The sequence below is a fragment of the Heptranchias perlo genome, unplaced genomic scaffold (genome assembly GCF_035084215.1).
Source record: "Heptranchias perlo isolate sHepPer1 unplaced genomic scaffold, sHepPer1.hap1 HAP1_SCAFFOLD_466, whole genome shotgun sequence".
In the NCBI taxonomy this organism is placed as follows: domain Eukaryota; kingdom Metazoa; phylum Chordata; class Chondrichthyes; order Hexanchiformes; family Hexanchidae; genus Heptranchias; species Heptranchias perlo.
In genome coordinates, this window is record NW_027139480.1 from 18,024 (window position 1) to 37,724 (window position 19,701).

The 19,701-nt window shown below is 43.5% G+C and overlaps 1 protein-coding gene across 1 annotated transcript; it reads right to left on the bottom strand.

Annotated features, from left to right (window-relative positions):
• Positions 1-5,233: 5,233 nt before the first annotated feature.
• On the bottom strand, positions 5,234-18,579 carry LOC137313313 (probable G-protein coupled receptor 139). The gene is made up of 2 exons (XM_067979423.1): positions 18,465-18,579; positions 5,234-6,144 (listed from the first exon to the last, which is right to left on the bottom strand). The coding sequence occupies exons 1-2, from the start codon at positions 18,577-18,579 to the stop codon at positions 5,234-5,236; spliced, it is 1,026 nt and encodes a 341-aa protein (XP_067835524.1).
• Positions 18,580-19,701: the final 1,122 nt, after the last annotated feature.

The following is a 19,701-nucleotide window of genomic DNA, read 5'->3' on the forward strand; positions in this document are numbered from 1 at the left end:
GTAACGGAGCCGACTGACTGAGTAACAAGCTGCACTCAGTCACTGGCCTGTGCTCCAAACCAGCTCGTTGGACCTGCTCATTTCAGCTCATCTCATTCTCAGCTACCGGGAAAGTTACTGAAAGAGAAGATGTGAATAACAGTTGGAAAAAAAAAACAATGCTGTCTACTTTGGGAGTCTGAGCTCTCCAACATACAGCAGTTTAGGAACACGATGAGTTTGATGTTCAGAGATAACACAGCACAGTATCAGTCGTGCAAGCTCCATCCGCTTAGAATCATAGAATCCCAGATAGGTAACAGCACGGAAGGAGGCCATTCGGTTCATCGAGGTCTGCGCCAGTTCTATTCAAGAGCAATCAAGCCAGTCCCACTCCCCCGCCCTATCCCCGTCACCCTGTAAATTCTTTCCCTTCAACTACTTGTCCATTTCCCTTTTGAAGGCCATGATTAAATCTGTCTCCACCACTCCGGCGAGCAGTGCCTTCCACATCCTAACCACTCGCTGTGTCAGAATTTTTTTTTTCTCATGGCGCCTTTGGTTCTTTTGCCAATCACCTCTATGTCCTCTGGCCCTTGACCCTTCCACCAATGGGAACAGCTTCTCTCAATCTACTCTGTCTGGATGCGTCATGATTTTGAAGAAGGTAGACGATTTTGAAGAATGACTTGGTAGAAGGATTATAAGGGAGATGAGGAGAATGTGTTTCAGTGGGTGGTGGGGATGTGGAATCACTGCCTGGAAGGTTGGTAGAGACAGTAACCCTCATCGCTTTTAAAAATTACGTGGATATACACTTGTAGTGCCTTAACTTATAAGGCGAAGAACCAAATGCTGGAAAGCGCGATGTGGCTGGATAGCGCTTTTTAGGCCGGCACAGACACGATGGGCCGAATGGGCTCCTTCTGTGTCGTAAATCTCAATCATTTCTATGATTCTATTTTGCTTCTTTTTTCATGTGTTCTCGACACCAACTGTGTTTACTGTTCGTTTACTTGACCGACGGATTTGGCTGTCGCACTCACAGTTGAGCGGAGGACGGTTTTCAAAATTAAAGCCGCAACTATAATGTTAACTATAATGCTATGAAATCAGATGTATTTCTGTCCTTTCCCAGATAAATGTGTACTTTAGCGAGCGATCACAAGCCCGTTGATTTGTCTTTCTCACACACTGCAATCTTGTGTTTGTGCAGAGGGTGATATTTGAAGTCCGCTCTTCCCATTGTATTGTGGACAGAGTTTGTTATTCAGACTCAGAGGGTGATATTTGACGTCCGCTCTTCCCATTATATTGTGGACAGAGTTTGTTATTCAGACTCTGGGTCCAGAACAGCACCACGTTTCAAATATTTTAGTAAAACCCGAGTGCGGTGAGATGAAGCAGAGGAGATGAAATTTGTTGAAATTAAAAGTGTCGATATTAGTTTCATCAGGGGGACCAGAGAGGTTTTCCCAGTTAAGGGCCTGGCACCTTAAGATTCTTTCCAGCAGAGTGAGATAGTTGATCACAGTGACTCGACTGTACATGTTTCCTCATGGCGCAATAGGTCAATCTGCAACCAATACATGACAGTCGAGTGCTGGAATTTTAACAAGGTTGTGAATTCGAGTCTCTGCTAGCATACATACTGCTTCTGTTTGTGAACATTTCGAACGAAGTTAAAGCTATATCTTTATTGTTCACAAATCCATCTATTATTAGCATTGCCCGGTGGCCATTTAGATTCGTCTGACCTACCGTGTTACGACAGTCGATGAGAGTTTTAAATACAAGTTTAGAATTACTTGCTTGTAGGAGTAAGACTCGTTGACAATGCATTTGGGGCAAACGAGATTATTTGTAAACTCATGGGTTACTTGTCGGTGTTTCTACATCATGTTCGACACAAACACGGATTCTCCTCGATATCTTGCTGAGAATTTTGAAACAGGGGCTCTCACACGTGTTCGGAGTCCGCGAGAGAAAATTCAGAGGAACTTCAAATGCGCTCTGAAAAATGTTGTAAATTGGAAGTGTCAGACTGAGAATCTCACTGATAAATAAATGAACTCAAAGCTCCCGCACTTGAATGGGCTTGAAATCATCAACCGTTTCGGTTCATAACCGAACGCGCCACAATATAATGTTCAATTCACGAAATCACAGCGACCAGCGACCAGATTGTATTTTTATGGGATTTAGATCACTATTTTGGTTAAGTGGGTGTATTACATATAATTTACAGCACAGAAACAGGTCATCCGGCCAAACTTGTCCATGCCGTTGATATGCTGCACATGAGTCAGACTGCAAGTGTGTCGAAATTGAGAAACTCTAGGCTTTCGGAGGTTCAAGATTTGTTATCATTTTATTTAAAGGTCAGAATTTCCTCAAGCAGACGTTGGAATAGAAGTAAATAGAATAATTTTAAAAAGCAACAACACAGGAACAGAGTTGGGATCAGACTAGCTGTGGTTCAGTGTTAGAACTCCCGTCTCTGATTCAGAAGCCCGCTGGTGGAATCAAGCACACTCAAGAGGTAGCCATAATCAAACTATACTTTATCAATTCTGCATCAGCAGGGATCGAGACAGCTGTGACTTTCTCTTCTCTACCCGTCTTCTAAAGCAGTTAATGAGCTGTTAGTACGGTAATCTATCAGGGCAACAGGCAGCAGAAGAGTTTCTGCATTAGTTCTGCGTGTGGCCCGAGATTTGGTCAATGGTTCAGCAAAGTCAGCGAGAAGACATGGAGGCAGCCCGTAATGTAACAACCGCCAGCAAAGCTCGCATCGGGATGCAAGTTCCCTCTCGCCCTCTCCTACATTTTCACAATACGGTGGGGTATAAGCTTCGCACCCAAGAGCTTGTTAAAGGTCACTGCGGATATTTAACAAAGCGCATCTGGTTTAATCACTTGTGTGTGGGAAAGATCATTGAGAATTATTTCGTCATTGGAACAACAGCACTTGGATTTTACAGACTGATGGCATAATGCGGTTGTCAATGCCGGGGTTTAGGTTTTCAGTCTGTATTCAATGGGACAGTGGAGCCGCTGATGATCAGGAGAGCGCACTCTGACTCTACTGTGTTAAAAGGAACAGTGGATCAGTGGCATTTTGTTATTCATTCTTGGGATGTGGCTTCGCTGGCACGGCACTTTTTCAATGAAACAAGAAAACATACAATAAAAATATAGACACGAAAAAGGATAAAGCCATGTGTGGCCTAACGCATAAAACATCTGATTTCGATATTAACCTTGATGTATTGCACGTTCGAGCCAGGTATGGTTGTTTCACACAGTGGGTGAGAACGGGTAGTTACATGGTCCAGGACAGTTTGACAGCTGATCGTTTGGAACAGTTCCTGACCTGATGTACCGGAAATGCTCAAATTCCTTTTGTTCACATCAGCTGACTGTACATTTCCATCATTGAGTATCTGGGTGCACGGGCAGGAAAACTGCAAAAGTGGTTTCCGTGCAGATTGCTTCTGCGTGTATGCCCATGAGTATAGAAAATTAAGGGATGATCTAATTGAGGTGTTTTTGATGATTGAAGGAGTTGATACGTTGATAGAGAGAAACTATTTCCTCTGGTGGGGAAGTCTAGAACAAGATGGAACAACCGAAAATTAGAGCTGGGCCGTTAAGTGGTGATTGAGATTTTCTCGCTGCTCCATTCAACAACATCACTTCTGTTGGACACAATCCTCCTCCTCCATTTGTCTTTGGAGTGTGACACTTCCGACAATGCAGCACACCCGCAGGGCTGCACTGAAGTGTCAGCTTAGATTATCTGCTGGAATCTCTGGATTGCGGTTGGACAAAATAACCGTCTGGCTCAGAATCGAGAATTCAACCGCTGAGCCAAGGCTGACAGTTTAAAGGTATAAATGTTAAAAGGAGCGAACGGGAGAACAGGACTAAAATAGATAGCGGATTGGGAGAAACACACCGGCGGAGATTTGTTGACCAAAGTGACCTGTAATACCCAATGATCCCACCTGTCTTTATAAAGAAAGGGGGCTTTGAAGATCATAATACTGAACAGGACATGACCAGCCTGAAAGTGGAACTGGCCCAATTTAATCGGGTGGATTGAAGGTAAATTCAACGGGACCAGCTGTGGGGCCGGCGAAATAACAGATGGATAAAGAACAGGTTAAAGGCTGAATGGGTCACATCACTGACAGAGGTTCCAGGGATAAACAGGGAGGTTGTAACAAAATAAGATTAAATAAAAAGATATAAACACTTGGGGTGGCATTTTCAGGAGCGAAATGTGCACACAGATTGATAAAGTTTCAGTAAGATATGAGTGAGGTACAACTTAAACATTCTCCCAGTAGGAGGCAACTGGGTATTGCAAACCAAGAGATCCGTGAATGAACTAAGAGAACTGAGCTCATAGCATGTTAAAAAGGGACACGTGATCAATGATACTGGGTGACAATATGGAACAAAATGCGAGTTATGAAAAGAACAGCATTCAAAGTATTTGTTTGGAGACAAAAAGAGAAGTGATCAACTTAATGGAACGCAGCAAGCGTTATTAGGGGCATTTAAGAAATAAAACGATAATGAATCTAAGAGAGGGCGTGTTTAGAGTGTAAAGCAACATCAGAGCGTTTATAACGTGAGGGGGAACTGGGACTCTAGCACAGGCGCGCTGTTGGCAGATGTTGGCAGATCCTCCTTGAGCTCTCACACAGACGCAGAAGGTTAACTGGTGATTTGATTGAGGTTTCTTCGGATTTTGAAAGGAATTGATGCAGTAGATCGAGAGAAACATTTTTCGCTTGTGAAGGGTCTATGACCAGGGGGCATAACCTTAGAATCAGAGTCAGGTCATTCAGTAGAGAAGTTTGGAAAGGGGTGGTCGAAGTGTGGAACTATCTCACACTAAAAGCAATAGTTACTCGCTTAATCAATAACTTTAAACCTGAGATCGATAGATTTTGGCAGCAATGGGTATTAAGGGATATGGAGCCAAGGCGGGTAAATGGAGTTAGGGGATAGATCAGCCCTGATCTCATTGAATGGCGGAACAGGCTCGAGAGACTGAATGACCTGTTCCTGTTCCTATGTTCCTATGTATAGAACATGCGGTCTTTGTCACATATTTCCAAGCGTTGTGTTTGTGAAACGTCGGGAAGCAGAGCCCGCCTGCTGGGACCCGCTAAACCAATCGAGGAGCACAGGATGGGATATGAGACGGAATACAGTTCTAATGCTGGGAATTCTGCCGCTATTGTCCTCGTTTAACTAATTTAAATATTAATTTGAGAGGATATTTCACTCCATTCTTCAGCTCCTCTCTGAATTTAGTCTGGGTCACTGCATAAATAAACGTGTTTGTGCAGCAGCTCAAAAGCAGGAGCATGTAGCTGGTTTGATCTGCGATAAACATCGGGTCATTGAAACCTGTGGAATAATAACGGTTTGTAATTTGCATTGATAGGGAAAATAAAACATACGTCATCCATAGCAGTATGAAATTGGCGGATATCGCAAACAGTAAGATGATGGATTTTCTTCGGTTCTCCATCTCCGGATCATTGTGATTCGCATCACATTTGCTGCCCCTAAGCCTCCTGCGGACTCTACTGGCAGCCAGAATGTTTCCGACAGTCACAGAATTGAGCAGCAATATCAGGAATACTGGGAGCAGTGGAGTCAAACAGCGGTGAATCCATGCAAATGCTACCCATGCAGCTGAAGTATAACAATCTGGTTTTACACGACAGATCCAGTGTACGTTGTCCAATATAAAGTAAGGTTCAAATGCAAAGTACCAGGGGATATTTTTCAAACAGAACAGCGGGCACAAAGTTCCTATAATCACGGCTGCAGTTTTCTCTGTGCAATATTTAGTCCTCAGCTTCTGGTAACAAATGGTTATAAAACGATCAAAAGTGAAAGCGACTGTTAACCAGACAGAAATGTCTGAGAGAGCATGGTTAAGGGCAGTTTGGAAAGAGCACACAGGGGTGAGGAACAGGAAGTTATTCGGGAAATAATACTCCTTAATCCGAAACAGTACCACGTCATTGATAATGACCAATAGATCCGCCACTGCCATGGCCACCAGGTAGCGGGTTACACATTTAGAGAGACCGCACTTTCCTCGGGACAGGATTACAATTGTCATCACGTGAGCTGTAAAAAGGAAACAAACAGAAACAGGGAATCACGCTTCAGGTTACAGCTAAAAATTCAGCTTCACAGTATCTTGTGTGAAACATACAGCTTATGAGAGTACATTAGAGTGGTGAGTAAATAAGTACAAATAAATAATCCCAGTAAAGAGGAAGGAATGAATCAAAGACATTCTCTGTGAATTTGCTCGGAACTGCACCCTCTCTGACGCCGTAAGTTCGCCAGAGGAGCAGTGTAAACCCAGCGCAGCACCAAGGATTGTTAATGCCATTGATGAACATTTGCCAAAAACAAAGCGAGATAATATGTTATATATAATTACAATCAGTTGTAAGTCAGAAGGGCAAATGAAATAATGGAAAGAAAACGTAAGAATATAGATTGCAAGTAAGTAATAAATCGTCAACTATAAATTGGGAGATAATTAATCAGTGCGGAGCAGTGAAAATTATGCCAGCTCAAAATGCGGTCAATGCAAAATGGGGACCCCGAAGGGTGATCTCAACTGGCTGGGTTTGGACCCGTGAGCAGGAGAGGGGAGTGGACCAGGTGGTGGTCGGAAATAGTTCGGAGTTGTCAGATTTTATTCTCAGACTGGAGGTCGTGACAACAGATTGCAGCAAAACTCTGCTGTCAAACATCATCATACAAGGGAACTTGGCAGGTTTGAACTCGACCAAGTTGCAGCAATTTCGTTTCACAAACCCCAGCTGAACCGTTCACATGGTCAAAACACTTTCCATCGCTGCAAAACCCATGTCTGTAATCGACAACTTCCACAGTCCAACACCATCTGGGGAAACTCCAACAATGTCCGCAAGGGGCAAAGGGTTAGTAATGAGCAGCAACGGACAACTTTATCTTGTTCTATTATGCCTAAAAAACAAATGTACCTCCCAAGTACAGGATGCAACAAGGGACACAATCCGACCTCAAAGGGAAATGATGGCAGCGATCCCGAGATCGAATAATAGACCAGTGCAAGTTACAATAGAGGCTGTCGTTCAACCCGGTCCCCGGATTACAGTACAGACCAGTGCAATTGATAATAGAGTCTCTCGTTCTACCAGGTCCACGGATCGCAGAACAGACCAGTGAAAGTGACAATAGAGGCTGTATTTCCACCAAGGGAAACAAAGTACCTGCCGAGATTCAACTTCAGAAAGATTGTCTGGGACATTCATACCTCTGAATTGAATCCATCTGTAATATCACTCCGACAAAAAAGCGTTATGAAGAATTTGTCTCCATCGTCTGGAATGAAGTAATTGAGGAAATTGTAGCTGCGTTCGTAAATAGTCTTCAAAATCTCATTATTCATTAATTGTGCTGTTGGATTGGAAAATTACAATGGACTCTCCAATATTTGAGAAGGGTGGGAGATAGAAACTATATAACGATATACCTGCCGCTCTAAAGTCAGTTGTGGGAAAATTACCAGAATCTGTTAATAGGGACAGAGTGACTGAGCACTTGGACAAATTTGAGCCACGTGCTAGTGAAGAGAAACACAGGGTAATTCGGCACCAACGCGTGGCGAAGGCTCTGGGGTCGGGACTCAGGCTTTCGTTTCCTCAAACAGTGGCACTCCAACGACATAGGTAGGACTAAGAAAGAGGTTCTGCTGAGGGAGTTTGAGCTGCTATAGACTGAATTATAAAGCAGAACTACAAAGGTGATAATCTCTGGATTATGACATGAGCCAGGAACAAATTGGCACAGAGTAAATCAGATCAGAGAGAAGAATGCGTGGCTCAAAGATTGGTGTGGGAGAAGTGGGTTTAGGTTCCTGGAGCACTGGCACCAATACTGGGGAAAGAGGGAGCTGTTCCGTTAGGACGGGCTTCACCTGAACCAAGCTGGGACAAATGTTCTGGCAAACTGAATAACTAGGGCGGTAGAGAAGGTTTTAAACTAAATAGAGTGGGGGAGGGCTCAGGTGGGATGAAGTTTAGATTAATAAAAAGAAAAGAAAAGGAAGCAGTACAGGAAAGCGATGTGGGTAAAGATAAACAGAGTGTGTCAGGAAGGGACAGAGCATACAAACATAAGAGTGCACTAGCAAATGGGGCCTGGGTAGGAAAGAATGGTAAAAAGACAAATTTAAAGTTTCTTTATCTGAATGCATGCAGCATTCGTAATAAGATCGAAGAATTGACGGCACAAATAGAAACAAATGGGTATGATCTCGTGGTCATTATAGCGACGTGGTTGCAAGGTGACCTCGGTTGGGACCTAAATATTCAGGGTTATTTAACATTTAGGAAGGATAGGAAAAAAGGTAAAGGTGGTGGGCAGGCTCTGTTAATAAAGGATGAAATTGGTATAATATTGAGAAATGATCTTCGCTCAGAAGATCAAGGTTTCGAAACAATTTGGGTGGAGGTAAGAAATTACAAGGGAAAGAAATCACTGATGTGAGAAGTATATAGGCCCGCTAACAGTAGCTACACTGCAGGGCACAATACTAATCAGGAACTAAGGGGGGCTTCTAAAAAAATGTAATGCAAAAATCATGGGCGATTTCATGATTCACATAGATTGGACAAATCAAATTGGCAAAATAGCCCTGAGCAGCAGTTGACAGAGTGTATTCGCGACTGGTTCTTAGACCAATACGTCGGGGTACCAATCAGGGAGCAGACCATTTTGGATCTGGCAATGGCTAACGAAACAGGATTAATTAACGATCTCAAAGTGAAAGATCCCTTGGGAAGCAGTGATCACAGCATGATAGAATTTCACATCCAGTTTGAGAGCGAGGATCTTGGGTCTTGCTTTCAACTGGTTAAGTTCAATTTTAAAGTGTACATTTTTAAGTTTCTGTCAGGCTTCAGCAGAGAGAGCTGCTGTAGTAAGTAAATTGGTTAGCTAGATTAAACTGGTACCTGAAGGTGGGGCAGGGCTGACTCATCTGAGTCACAAACTGTAGAAATACAGGGGCATGTCAGTGCGACAGCACGGAGTGCGGCAGGACAGAGTGGCTTGCTGAGCGTTTGGTAAGTGTGGGAGTTCGGTGAAGTGGGGGAAGGAGGTGCTGCTTTGCCTTGCTTTTCCTAACTTTTTCCACAGAGCGGCAGTGGACCTGAGCGTTGAAGACTGAGATTGGGGAATAAAAGCAGCAGCAGACCTGCAACAAGAGAAAAGAACTGTGCAACGTCACAGGTGAGACAGGAGAGTCCGAGAGGTGAGGACAGTATAAAAGGAGAGACCGAAAGCGGGAGGAGAGTCTGAGAGTTTAAGGCAAGTCATGGCAGCACAGCTCGCACTCGTGATATGCTCCACCTGCACTATGTGGGAAGTCATGGACACTACCAGTGTCCCTGGCGACCATGTGTGCAGGAAGTGTGTCCAGCTGCAGCTACTGGCTAATCGTATTTCGGAGCTGGAGCTGCGGGTGGATTCACTGTAGAGCATCCGCGATGCTTAAACTATCGTGGATAGCACGTTCAGTGAGGTGGTCACACCGCAGGTAAAGATATCACAGGCAGAAAGGAAATGGGTGACCACCAGGCAGAGTAAAAGGACTAGGCAGGTAGAGCAGGAGTCCTCTGGGGCCATCTCCCTCTCAAATAGATATTCTGCTTTCGATAATGTTGGGGGAGATGGCTTATCAGGGGAAAGCAGCATGAGCCAAGTTCTGGGCACCACGGGTGGCTCTGCTGCACAGGAGGGGAGGAAGAAGTGTGGCAGGGCAATAGTGATAGGGGATTCAATTGTAAGGGCAACAGAGAGGCGTTTCTGCGGCCGCAAACGTGATTCCAGGAAGGTATGTTGCCTCCCTGGGTCTAGGGTCAAAGATGTCACGGAGCGGCTGCAGGGCATTCTGGAGGGGGAGGGTGAACAGCCAGTAGTCGTGGTCCATATTGGTACGAACGACATAGGTAAAAAAGGGATGAGGTTCTGCAAGGTGAATTTAATGAGTTAGGAGATAAATTAAAAAGCAGGACTTCAAAGGTAACGATCTCAGGATTACTACCAGTGCCACGTGCTCGTGAGTATAGGAACAGGAGAATAGACAGGATGAATGCGTGGCTGCAGGGACGGTGTAGGAAGGAGGGATTTAGATTCATGGGACATTTGGTCCGGTTCTGGCGAAGTTGGGACCTGCACAAACGGGACGGATAAACCCGAGCAGGAACGGGACCAATATCCTCGCGGGGGTGTTTGCTGGTGCTGTTGGGGAAGGTTTAAACTCGAGTGGCAGGGGGATGGTAACCTGAGCGGGGAGTCAGAAGGGAATAAAGTTGAGAGCAGCAAGAGAGGGGAAGATCCAGGGGAAATTTACAATACAAATAGTACAAACAGTTGTTCAAGAACAAGTGAAAGGGAAAAGCCGTAGAGCAGCAGAAAGAAAGTGCACTTGAAGCACGAGAGATAAAATAAGAACGAGAAGGCGTAAGGCAGCAAAGCTGAAGGTCAGGCTCGGGTGTGTGGCCCAACTAAGAGTTCTATTTACAAATGCACGGAGTATAAGGAATAAATTAAATGAACTACAGGTTCAAATTCAAATTGGAGGGTATGACATGATAGATATTACTGAGACTTGGCTGCAGGATGGTCAGGATTGGGAACTAATTATACCAGGTTATAAGGTCTACATGAGAGATAGGGTAAATGGATGATGGGGAGGAGTAGCCTTAATGATTAGAGATGAAATCACTTCAATGATAAAGGGGGATATAACGAGAGGTAAGCAGCCAACAGAGACCTTATGGGTTGAATGGAGAAATAGGATAGGATCTAAGAATATAGTTGCAGTTGTATACAGGAGCTCTGGCAGCAGCTCTGAAGTGCTAGATTGTATAAATGCAGAGATTCGACAAGCGTGTAAGAAAGGCATAGTGGTCTTAATGGGGGACTTCAACCTTCACATAGATTGGGAAAAGCAGACTAGCAACTGTCAGAAAGGTAGTGAATTTCTTGAGAGTGTCCGGGATAGTTTTCAACAGCAGTATGCCCTGAAGGCAACAAGGGGGCAAGCCATATTCGATTTAGTAATGAGTAATGAACCAGATTTATTTAACGGCTTAACTGTGCGTGAACATCTATCCAATAGTGATCATGACATGATCGAGTTCAATGTAGTGTTTGAAAGGGAAAAAGTGAGTCAGCTGCTAAGATTCTAGACTTGGGCAAGGCCGACATCAATGGGATGAGACAGAGACTGTCCACAGTAAACTGGGCAAATCTGTTCATGGGTAAAACGTCTGATGATCAGTGGGAAATGTTTAAAGAAACATTTGACGTGATACATAATTGGTTTATACCCCTGAGGTGAAAGAACTCTACTTGCCAAAAAAAACCGCCATGGACAACAAAAGAGGTAAGCGAGAGTATAAGGCATAAGGAAAGTGCATACAAAAAGACATAAAATGGTGCAGATCTTGGCGAATGGGACAGATACCAAGATCAACAAAGGGTCACAAAGCAGATAGTAAGGGCTGCAAAAAGAAAGTATGACATGAAACTTGCAAGGCATATCAAAAGCAATACGAAGAACGTTAATAGTTATATTAGGAATAAGAGGGTGGTCAGGAGCAGTGTTGGCCCCTTGAAAACTGAAAGTGGGGATATTGTCATTGACAATGGGGAAATGGCGGGCATGTTGAACAATTACTTTGCGTCGATATTCACAGTTGAAAAAGAGGATAGCATGCCGGAAATCCCAAGAAAACTGATATTGAATCGGGGACAGGAACTCGATAAAATTAACATAAGTAAAGCAACAATAATGAAGAAAATAAAAACACTAAAGAGTGACATTAGTGGAGCCCCGCAGGCATCTGCCTTGTGGCCTTAATTATTCACAATATTTATTAACGACTTAGATGAAGGCATAGAAAGTCTCATATCTAAATTTGCCGATGACACAAAGATTGGTGGCATTGTAATCAGTGTAGATGAAAACATAAAATTACAAAGTGATATTGATAGATTAGGTGAATGGGCAAAACTGTGGCAAATGGAATTCAGTGCAGACAAATGCGAGGTCATCCACTTTGGATCCAAAAAGGATAGAAAAGGGTACTTTCTAAATGGTAAAAAGTGAAAAAAACAGTGGATGTCCAAAGGGACTTCGGGGTTCAGGTACATAGATCATTGAAGTGACATGAACAGGTGCAGAAAATAATCAAGAAGGCAAATGGAATGTTGGCCTTTATATCTGAAGGACTGGAGTACAAGGGGGCAGAAGTTATGCTGCAGCTATAAAAAAAAACCTGGTTAGACCGCATCTGGATTACTGTGAGCAGTTCTGGGAACCGCACCTTCGGAAGGACACATTGGCCTTGGAGGGAGTGCAGCGTAGGTTTACTAGAATGATACCCGGACTTCAAGGGTTAAGTTACGAGGAGGGATGACACAAATTTGGGTTGTATTCTCCAGAGTTTCGAAGGTTAAGGGGTGATCTGATCGAAGTTTATAAGATATTAAGGGGAACGGATAGGGTGGATAGAGAGAAACTATTTCCGCTGGTTGGGGATTTTAGGAGTCGGGGGCACTGTCTATAAATTAGAGTCAGACCTTTCAGGAGCGAGATTAGAAAACATTTCTGCACAGAAAGTCTTGTAGAAGTTTGGAACTCACTTTCGAAAACGGCAATTGATACTATCTCAATTGCTAAATTTAAATCTGATATAGATAGCTTTTTGTCAAACAAATGTATTAAGGGATATGGGCCAAAGGCAGGTATATGGTGTTCGATCACGGATCAGCCATGATCTTATCAAATGGCGGAGCAGGCACGAGGGGCTGAATGGCCTACTCGTGTTCCGATGTTCCTTTGTTCCTATGTCTGAAACTATTGTATTGAACTTAAAGAAGGGCAATTATAAAGGAATGAGGGCGGAATTGGCTGAAGTGGATTGGGTAAATAGATTTGATGGTATGATGGTGGAAAAGCAGTGGCAAACATTTAAAAAATATACTTTGTGACTCGCAACAAAAATATATCCCTGTTCGGACGAAAGACTCCACAAAAATGGTGAACCAACCAAGGCTAACTAAGGAAGTTATAGATGGTATCAGTTTAAAAGAAAAAGCATACAGCATGGCAAAGATTACTGGTAAGCCAGAAGATTGGGAAAAGTTTAAAAAACAGCAAAGGATGACAAAAGGAATAATAAAGAGGGAGAAAATAAATTATGAGAGTAAACTATCAAGACATAAAAACTGACAGTAAAAGCTTCCACAAGTAAATAAAAGGAAGAGGGTAGCTAAAGCAAACATTGGTCCCTTCGAGGATGAGACTGGCGAAAAAATAACGGAAAACAAGCAAATGGCAGAGTAATTGAACAGAAATGTTGTATCTGTTTTCACATTAGAAGACACTGATATTATAACAATAGTAGTTGAAAATCAAGGGGCAAAGGAGAGGGAGGAACTAAAAACAATCACTATCACTGGAGAAAAAGTATTAGGTAAACTAATGGGTCTAAAGGCTGACAATTCCGCTAGACTTGATGGCTTGTATCCGATGATATTAAAGGAAGTGGCTACAGAGATAGTGGATGCATTGGTTGTAATCTTCCAGAATTCAGGAGATTCTGGAAAGATCCCAGCGGATTGGAAAACCGCAAACGTAACACCCCTATTTAAGAAGGGAAGGGAGTGAGACAGAAAATGGTAACGAAGGACCAGTTAGCCTGACATCTGTAATTGAGAAAATGCTAGAATCCATTATTAAGGAAGTAGTAGCAGGACTTTTGGAGACTCATAATACAATCAAGAAGAGTCAACATGGTTTTATGAAGGGGAAATCGTGCCTGACAAATTTATTAGAGTTCCTTGAGGAAGTAACGGGCAGGGTGGATAAAGTGCAAGTAATGGATGCAGTGTATTTGGATTTCCAAAAGGCATTCGATAAGGTGCGATATAAAAGATTGCTGCACAAGATAAGAGCTCATGGTGTTGGAGGTAATATATTGGCATCGATAGAGGATTGGCTAACTAACAGAAAACAAAGAGTCGGGATCAAAAGGGTCATTTTGAAAATGTCAATCTGTACCTTTTGGGGTGTCGCAGGGCTCAGTGCTGGGGCCTTAACTATTTGCAAAATATATCAATGACTTGGATGAAGGAACAGAGTGTCTTGTAGGGAAATTTGCTGATGATACAAAGATAGTTGTAAAATCAAGTTGCGATGAGAACACAAAGTGTCTGCAAAGGGATATTGACAGGTTAAGTGAATGGGCAAAAAATTGGCAGATGGAATATAATGTCGGAAAACGTGAAGTCATCCACTTTGGGAGGAAAAGTAAACAAGCAAAATATTATTTGAATGGAGAAATCCTACAAAATGCTGCGCTACAGAGGGTTCTGTGTGTCCTCGTCCATGAAACAGAAAAAATCAACATACACGTGCAGCAGGTAATCCGGAAGGCAAACGGAATATTGGCCTTTATTTCGAGGGGGATGGAGTGTAAAAGCAGGGAGATCATGCTACAACTGTACAGGGTGCTGGTGATATAACACCTGGAGTAGTGCGAACAGTTCTGGTGCCCTTATTTAAGGAAGGACATAATTACATTGGAGGCAGTTCAGAGAAGGTTCACTAGGTTGATTCGGGATATGGAAGCGTTGTCCTATGAGGAAAGATTGAACAGGTGGGGTGTGAACTCATTAGGGTTTAGAAGAATGAGAGGAGATCTTATTGAAACCTACAAGTTTCTGAGGGGACTCGAAAGGGTAGATGCTGAGAGGATGTTACCCCTCATGGGGGAATCTAAAACTAGGGGGCATAGACTCAGAATAAGGGGTCGCCCGTTTAAGACGGAAATGAGCAGTGATTTCTTCTCCCCGAGGGTCGTGAATCTTTGGAATTTTTTACCCCAAAAAGCTGTGAAGGCCGAGTCATTGAACCTATTCAAGGCTGAGTGAGACAAATTTTTGATCAGCAAGGGATTCAAAGGATATGGACAATAGGCAGGAAAGTGGAGTTGAGGTAAAAATCAGATCAGCCATGATCTGATAGAATGGCGGAGCATGGTCGAGGGGACGAATGGCCTACTCCTGATCCTATCTCTTATGGTCTTATGGTCTTGTGGTCTTTTGCAATAGGGGGAGCCTTTACAAACCGGATGGCCTCTACCTGTACAACTGTGGTGGGAGGTGGTTGGGGTGAGAGGTGTTGGCAGGCAAGATAGCTGGAATGATGGGGGAGGGTTTAACCTGGATGCGGGGGTGTTTGCGGTCAGTGTAAGAGAACACCAGTTAAATTGGAGCAACTTTTATGTGTACCAGTGAAAACACAAATCAAAGCTTAATGAGTCTAATTCCAATAGTGGGAGGTCAACAAACTAAAATTATTGATAAAGTAAATGGGAAAGACAAAAATCAGAAAGCTAAAAAAGCTGCGCTTGCATTAATAGAAGAAGTCTGATAACTAAGATGGGTGATCTGGAAGGTATTGCAGCGGTTCATAGATTGGACATTAGTTTCATTACAGAGACATGGTGGAATGATTCCAATCAATGGTATACCTATCTGGTAGGGTGTAAATTGTTTAGAGTAGACCGTGTCAAGAGAGAGGGCGATGGTGTTGCAGCATATGTAAACTCCAGTATTGAGGCACAAGTCAGAGAGGATATATAAAAGGAAAGTGCTCCTCTACTTTTCCGAGTTGCTCACCATTTAGAATATCCCCCGATTTATCTTTCTTAGTTCCAACATGGATGACCTCACACTTGCCCACATTAATCTCCACCTGCCATAATTTTGCAGCGCGTTTCCCGCCTAATATCCTTCTCTGCTCAACCGACAAGTTCTGTGAGCGGAGCGCCGGTGGAATAGCGCCACCCGGTGGGAAGGTATCTAACTGATCACCAAGCCAGTTGAATCGCAGAATGTCCGTGCCGTGGACAAGGTGAAACCCGAACTCAGGCCAGCCAAGATGACTTTAAAACTTGCTCAATTACGGAGCTGTATTTGTCGAACTTTCAGCTGCTTACCTCTCAGTGAAACGTCGTGTATTTATATTGAAACTGGTAAGAATATTGATAAATATGAGGCGGTCGTAATGGATGGTCAGAAAGTTCGGTGGCATATTCAATGGAATGGATTGTCCTCGGTCTCAGTGCGAGCACCCCATACCAATCAATGTGTACACACATGGCCGCCTGAATTGCCTGAGATGCAAAGATGTAGATGAAAGATTCAGTTCAGTCCTATCCACTTATCAACTTGAGCAGTTTTTATTGATTTACTCGGGGAGAGAATTCCAAAGATCCACTGCCCTCTGAATGAAGAAATTCCTCCTCATTTCAGTCATAAATGGCCGTCCGCTTATTCTGTAAGTATGCCCCCTAGTTCTAGGCTGTCTAGCCAGGAGAATCAACTTCTCAGCATCTACCCTGTCAAGCGCCCTCAGAATATTATGTGTTTCAATGAGATCACCTCTCATGCTTCTAATCTACAGAGAGTACAGCCCCATTCAACTCAATCTCTCCTCAGCGGAACATCTCTCATCGCAGGAATCAATGAAGTGAAAATTCTGGCACCGCCTCCAAGATTATCCTTCCTCAGCTATGGAGACCAAAACTGTACACATTGCTCCAGGTGAAGACTCACTAAAGCCCTGCACAACTTCAGTAAGATTTCCTTACTCTTGTAATCCAACCCCCTTGCAATAAAGGCCAACATGCTTATTGTTTGCTGGACCAACATGTTTATTTTCGAGTTCCTTGTACGAGGACATCCAAATCTCTGTGAACACCAACATCCAATAAATTCTCATCATTTAAAAAATAATCTGTTTTTCTATTCTTCCTACCAAAGTGAGTAACCTCACATTTCCCTCCATTGTACTCCTTCTAACACCTTCTTTCCCACTCACTTAACCGGTGTATATCCCTTTGCAGACTTTTTGTATTCTCCTCACAGCTTACATTCCCAACTAGCTTTGCATCATCAGCAGACTTGGATACATTACACTCGGCCCCTTCATCTAAGTCATTAATAGAGATTGTAAATAGCTGAGGCCCAAACACCGACCTTTCGACACCCCACTAGTTACAGCCTGCCAACCTGTAAATGTCCCGTTCATCTCTGCACTCTGTTTTCTGTCCGTTAAGCAATCCTCTATCCATCGAAACACAAACATAGAAACATAGAAAATAGGAGCAAGAGTAGGCCTTTCGGCCCTTCGGGCCTGCTCCGCCATTCAAAATGATCATGGCTGATCGTCTAACTCAGTACCCTGCTCCCGCATTTTCCCCATATCCCGTGATCCCTTCAGCATGAAGAAATATACCGATCTCCTTCTTGAATACATCTAATAACTTAGTCTCCACTGCCTTCTGTGGTAGAGAATTCCACAGGTTCACCACACTCTGAGTGAAGCAATTTCACGTCATCCCGGTTCTAAGTGGCATACCCCGTATACTGAGACTGTGACCCCTGGTTCTGGACTCCCCAGCCATCGGGAACATCCTCCCTACATCTAGTCTGTCTAGTTCTGTTAGAATTTCATTTGTTTCGATGATATCACCTCTCATTAATCTAAACTCTAGTGAATATAGGCCGAGTCGACCCAATCTCTCCTCATACGTCAGTCCTGCCATCCCAGCAATCAGTCTGGTAAACCTTCGTTGCACTCCCTCCATGGCAAGGACATCCGTCCTCAGATAAGGAGACCAAAACTGCACACAATACTCCAGATGTGGTCTCACCAACTCCCTGTATAACAGCAGTAAGACATCCCTGCTCCTGGACTCGAATCCTCCTCCTCCCACCAGTGTTTTCTACTCCTTGTTAAATCTTTCTTCCACCCAAACTGATTCTACTTCCTGTTCTTCTGAACCAAGATCCATTCTCTCCACTGTCCTCATGTCATCCTTTATTATCAGATCGACACCCCTTCATTTGCTACTCTGCTTTCGGAACGTCAAGTTCCATGGAATATTTCATTCCGAACCTTGGTCACCTTGAATCATGTTTCTCCAATGGCGATTAGGTCAAACCATTTTATCTCTATTTTTGCAACTAATTCGTCTCTCTTATTAAGAAGCTCCGTGCATTCAGATAAAGAGCCTTTAATTTTAACTTTTTATCATTTCCTAAACTTTGAACTTATTTTTTGATGCGTTAATGGAACAGCTCCCTCTTTCGATCGTACAGTTGCCAATGTTCAATGAATTGAAACCCTTGTCTCCCACATCACTCTTTGAGCCACGCATTTAACTCTTTGACCTGTTTGTCCCTATTCCAATCTGCACGTGGCTCAGGTAGTATTACAGAGATTATCACCTTTGAGATTCTGTTTGTTAACTCAAACCCTAACTCCTCAAATTGCCTCAGCAGAACCTCATTCTTCTTTCTACCTGTGTCGTTGGCTCCTACATGGACCACGGCAAATGAATCCTCCCCCTCATGCCCTAAGTTATTCTCCAGCCGCGAGGAGATATCCATAACCTTGGCAAACGGTTGGCAACGCATCCCACGGGAATCTCGGTCGCGGCTGCAGAGAACTTTGTCTATCCCCCTGAATATAATATCCCCGACCACTACAACATTCATTTACTCCCCCGACTTGAATGGCCTCCTGTGCCACAGTGCCGTGGTATCTTTGCTCATCCTACCTGCAATCTTTGCTTTCAACCTTAAAGGTAGCAAGTGCCTTGTACCTGTAGGACAAGGTCAAATGCTGTGGCTCCTCCAACATTACATCCAGGGTCCCCATAACAGCCTGACTCGCAATCACACCCTCCTGTTTTTGACCACTGAACGAATCTAAACTACAACCTAATCTAAGGGGTGTGAATGTCTCCTGGATGAAAGTGTCCAGTTAACTCTACCCTTTCCGGATGCATTGCAGTGTCTGCACCTCGGACTTCAGCTTAACAACTTTGAGCTGAATCGCCTTGAACTGTGGACACTTACCACATATGTGGTTGCCTGGGATCTCTCTGATCTCCACAAACTCCCACATGCTGCTTTTCCATTCACTTAACAGAAATACAGTGTTCATAACCTGACAACAGCCCACTGGCTGAATATTGCTCACATTCTCACTTACAGCCGCATCAACTTAAAACATTCAATGTATTTCGTTGGAGAATAAAAACACATTATAACATCAATTAACATATCACACAAGAAAGATGGAGGAAAGGGAGGTCGTGATATTCTCTGAATTTCTGACACTCACCCGAAATCAGCAAAAGAATCACTTCAGGACAAATACAGCAAATGACCAGACCCGCAAGAGCAGCAGTGACACTGTGAGACCCGGATTTATACGAACAGGAACCGGTTTCTATGATTTACCGGGAACTCGAAGGGTTCCAAGATTAACACAGGAATTAATTTGCACCTCCAAAGGTTTCAGTTACTCTGGAAATGGACATACGATGAATGCAACTCTCATTTCAGAAATTATGGCTCATGGTCCTAGATACGCGATATAAGGACATAGGAACAGGAGGAGATCATTCAGCCCTACGAGCCTGTACCTCCATTGAATTAGATCATGGCAGATTTGTAACCGAACTCCATTTACCCACCTTTGCTCCATATCCACTGATATTCTGACCCAACAATGATCTATCGATCTCAGTG

Bases quoted from the DNA above. Each gene is read 5' to 3' on its own strand.
- LOC137313313 (XM_067979423.1), bottom strand. From the start codon at position 18,579: ATGCGTTGCCAACCGTTTGCCAAGGTTATGGATATCTCCTCGCGGCTG. The intron at 6,145-18,464 runs GTAGAAAGAAGA...TCCTTTTTACAG, and splicing joins TGTAGGAGCCAACGACACAG to CTCACGTGATGACAATTGTA.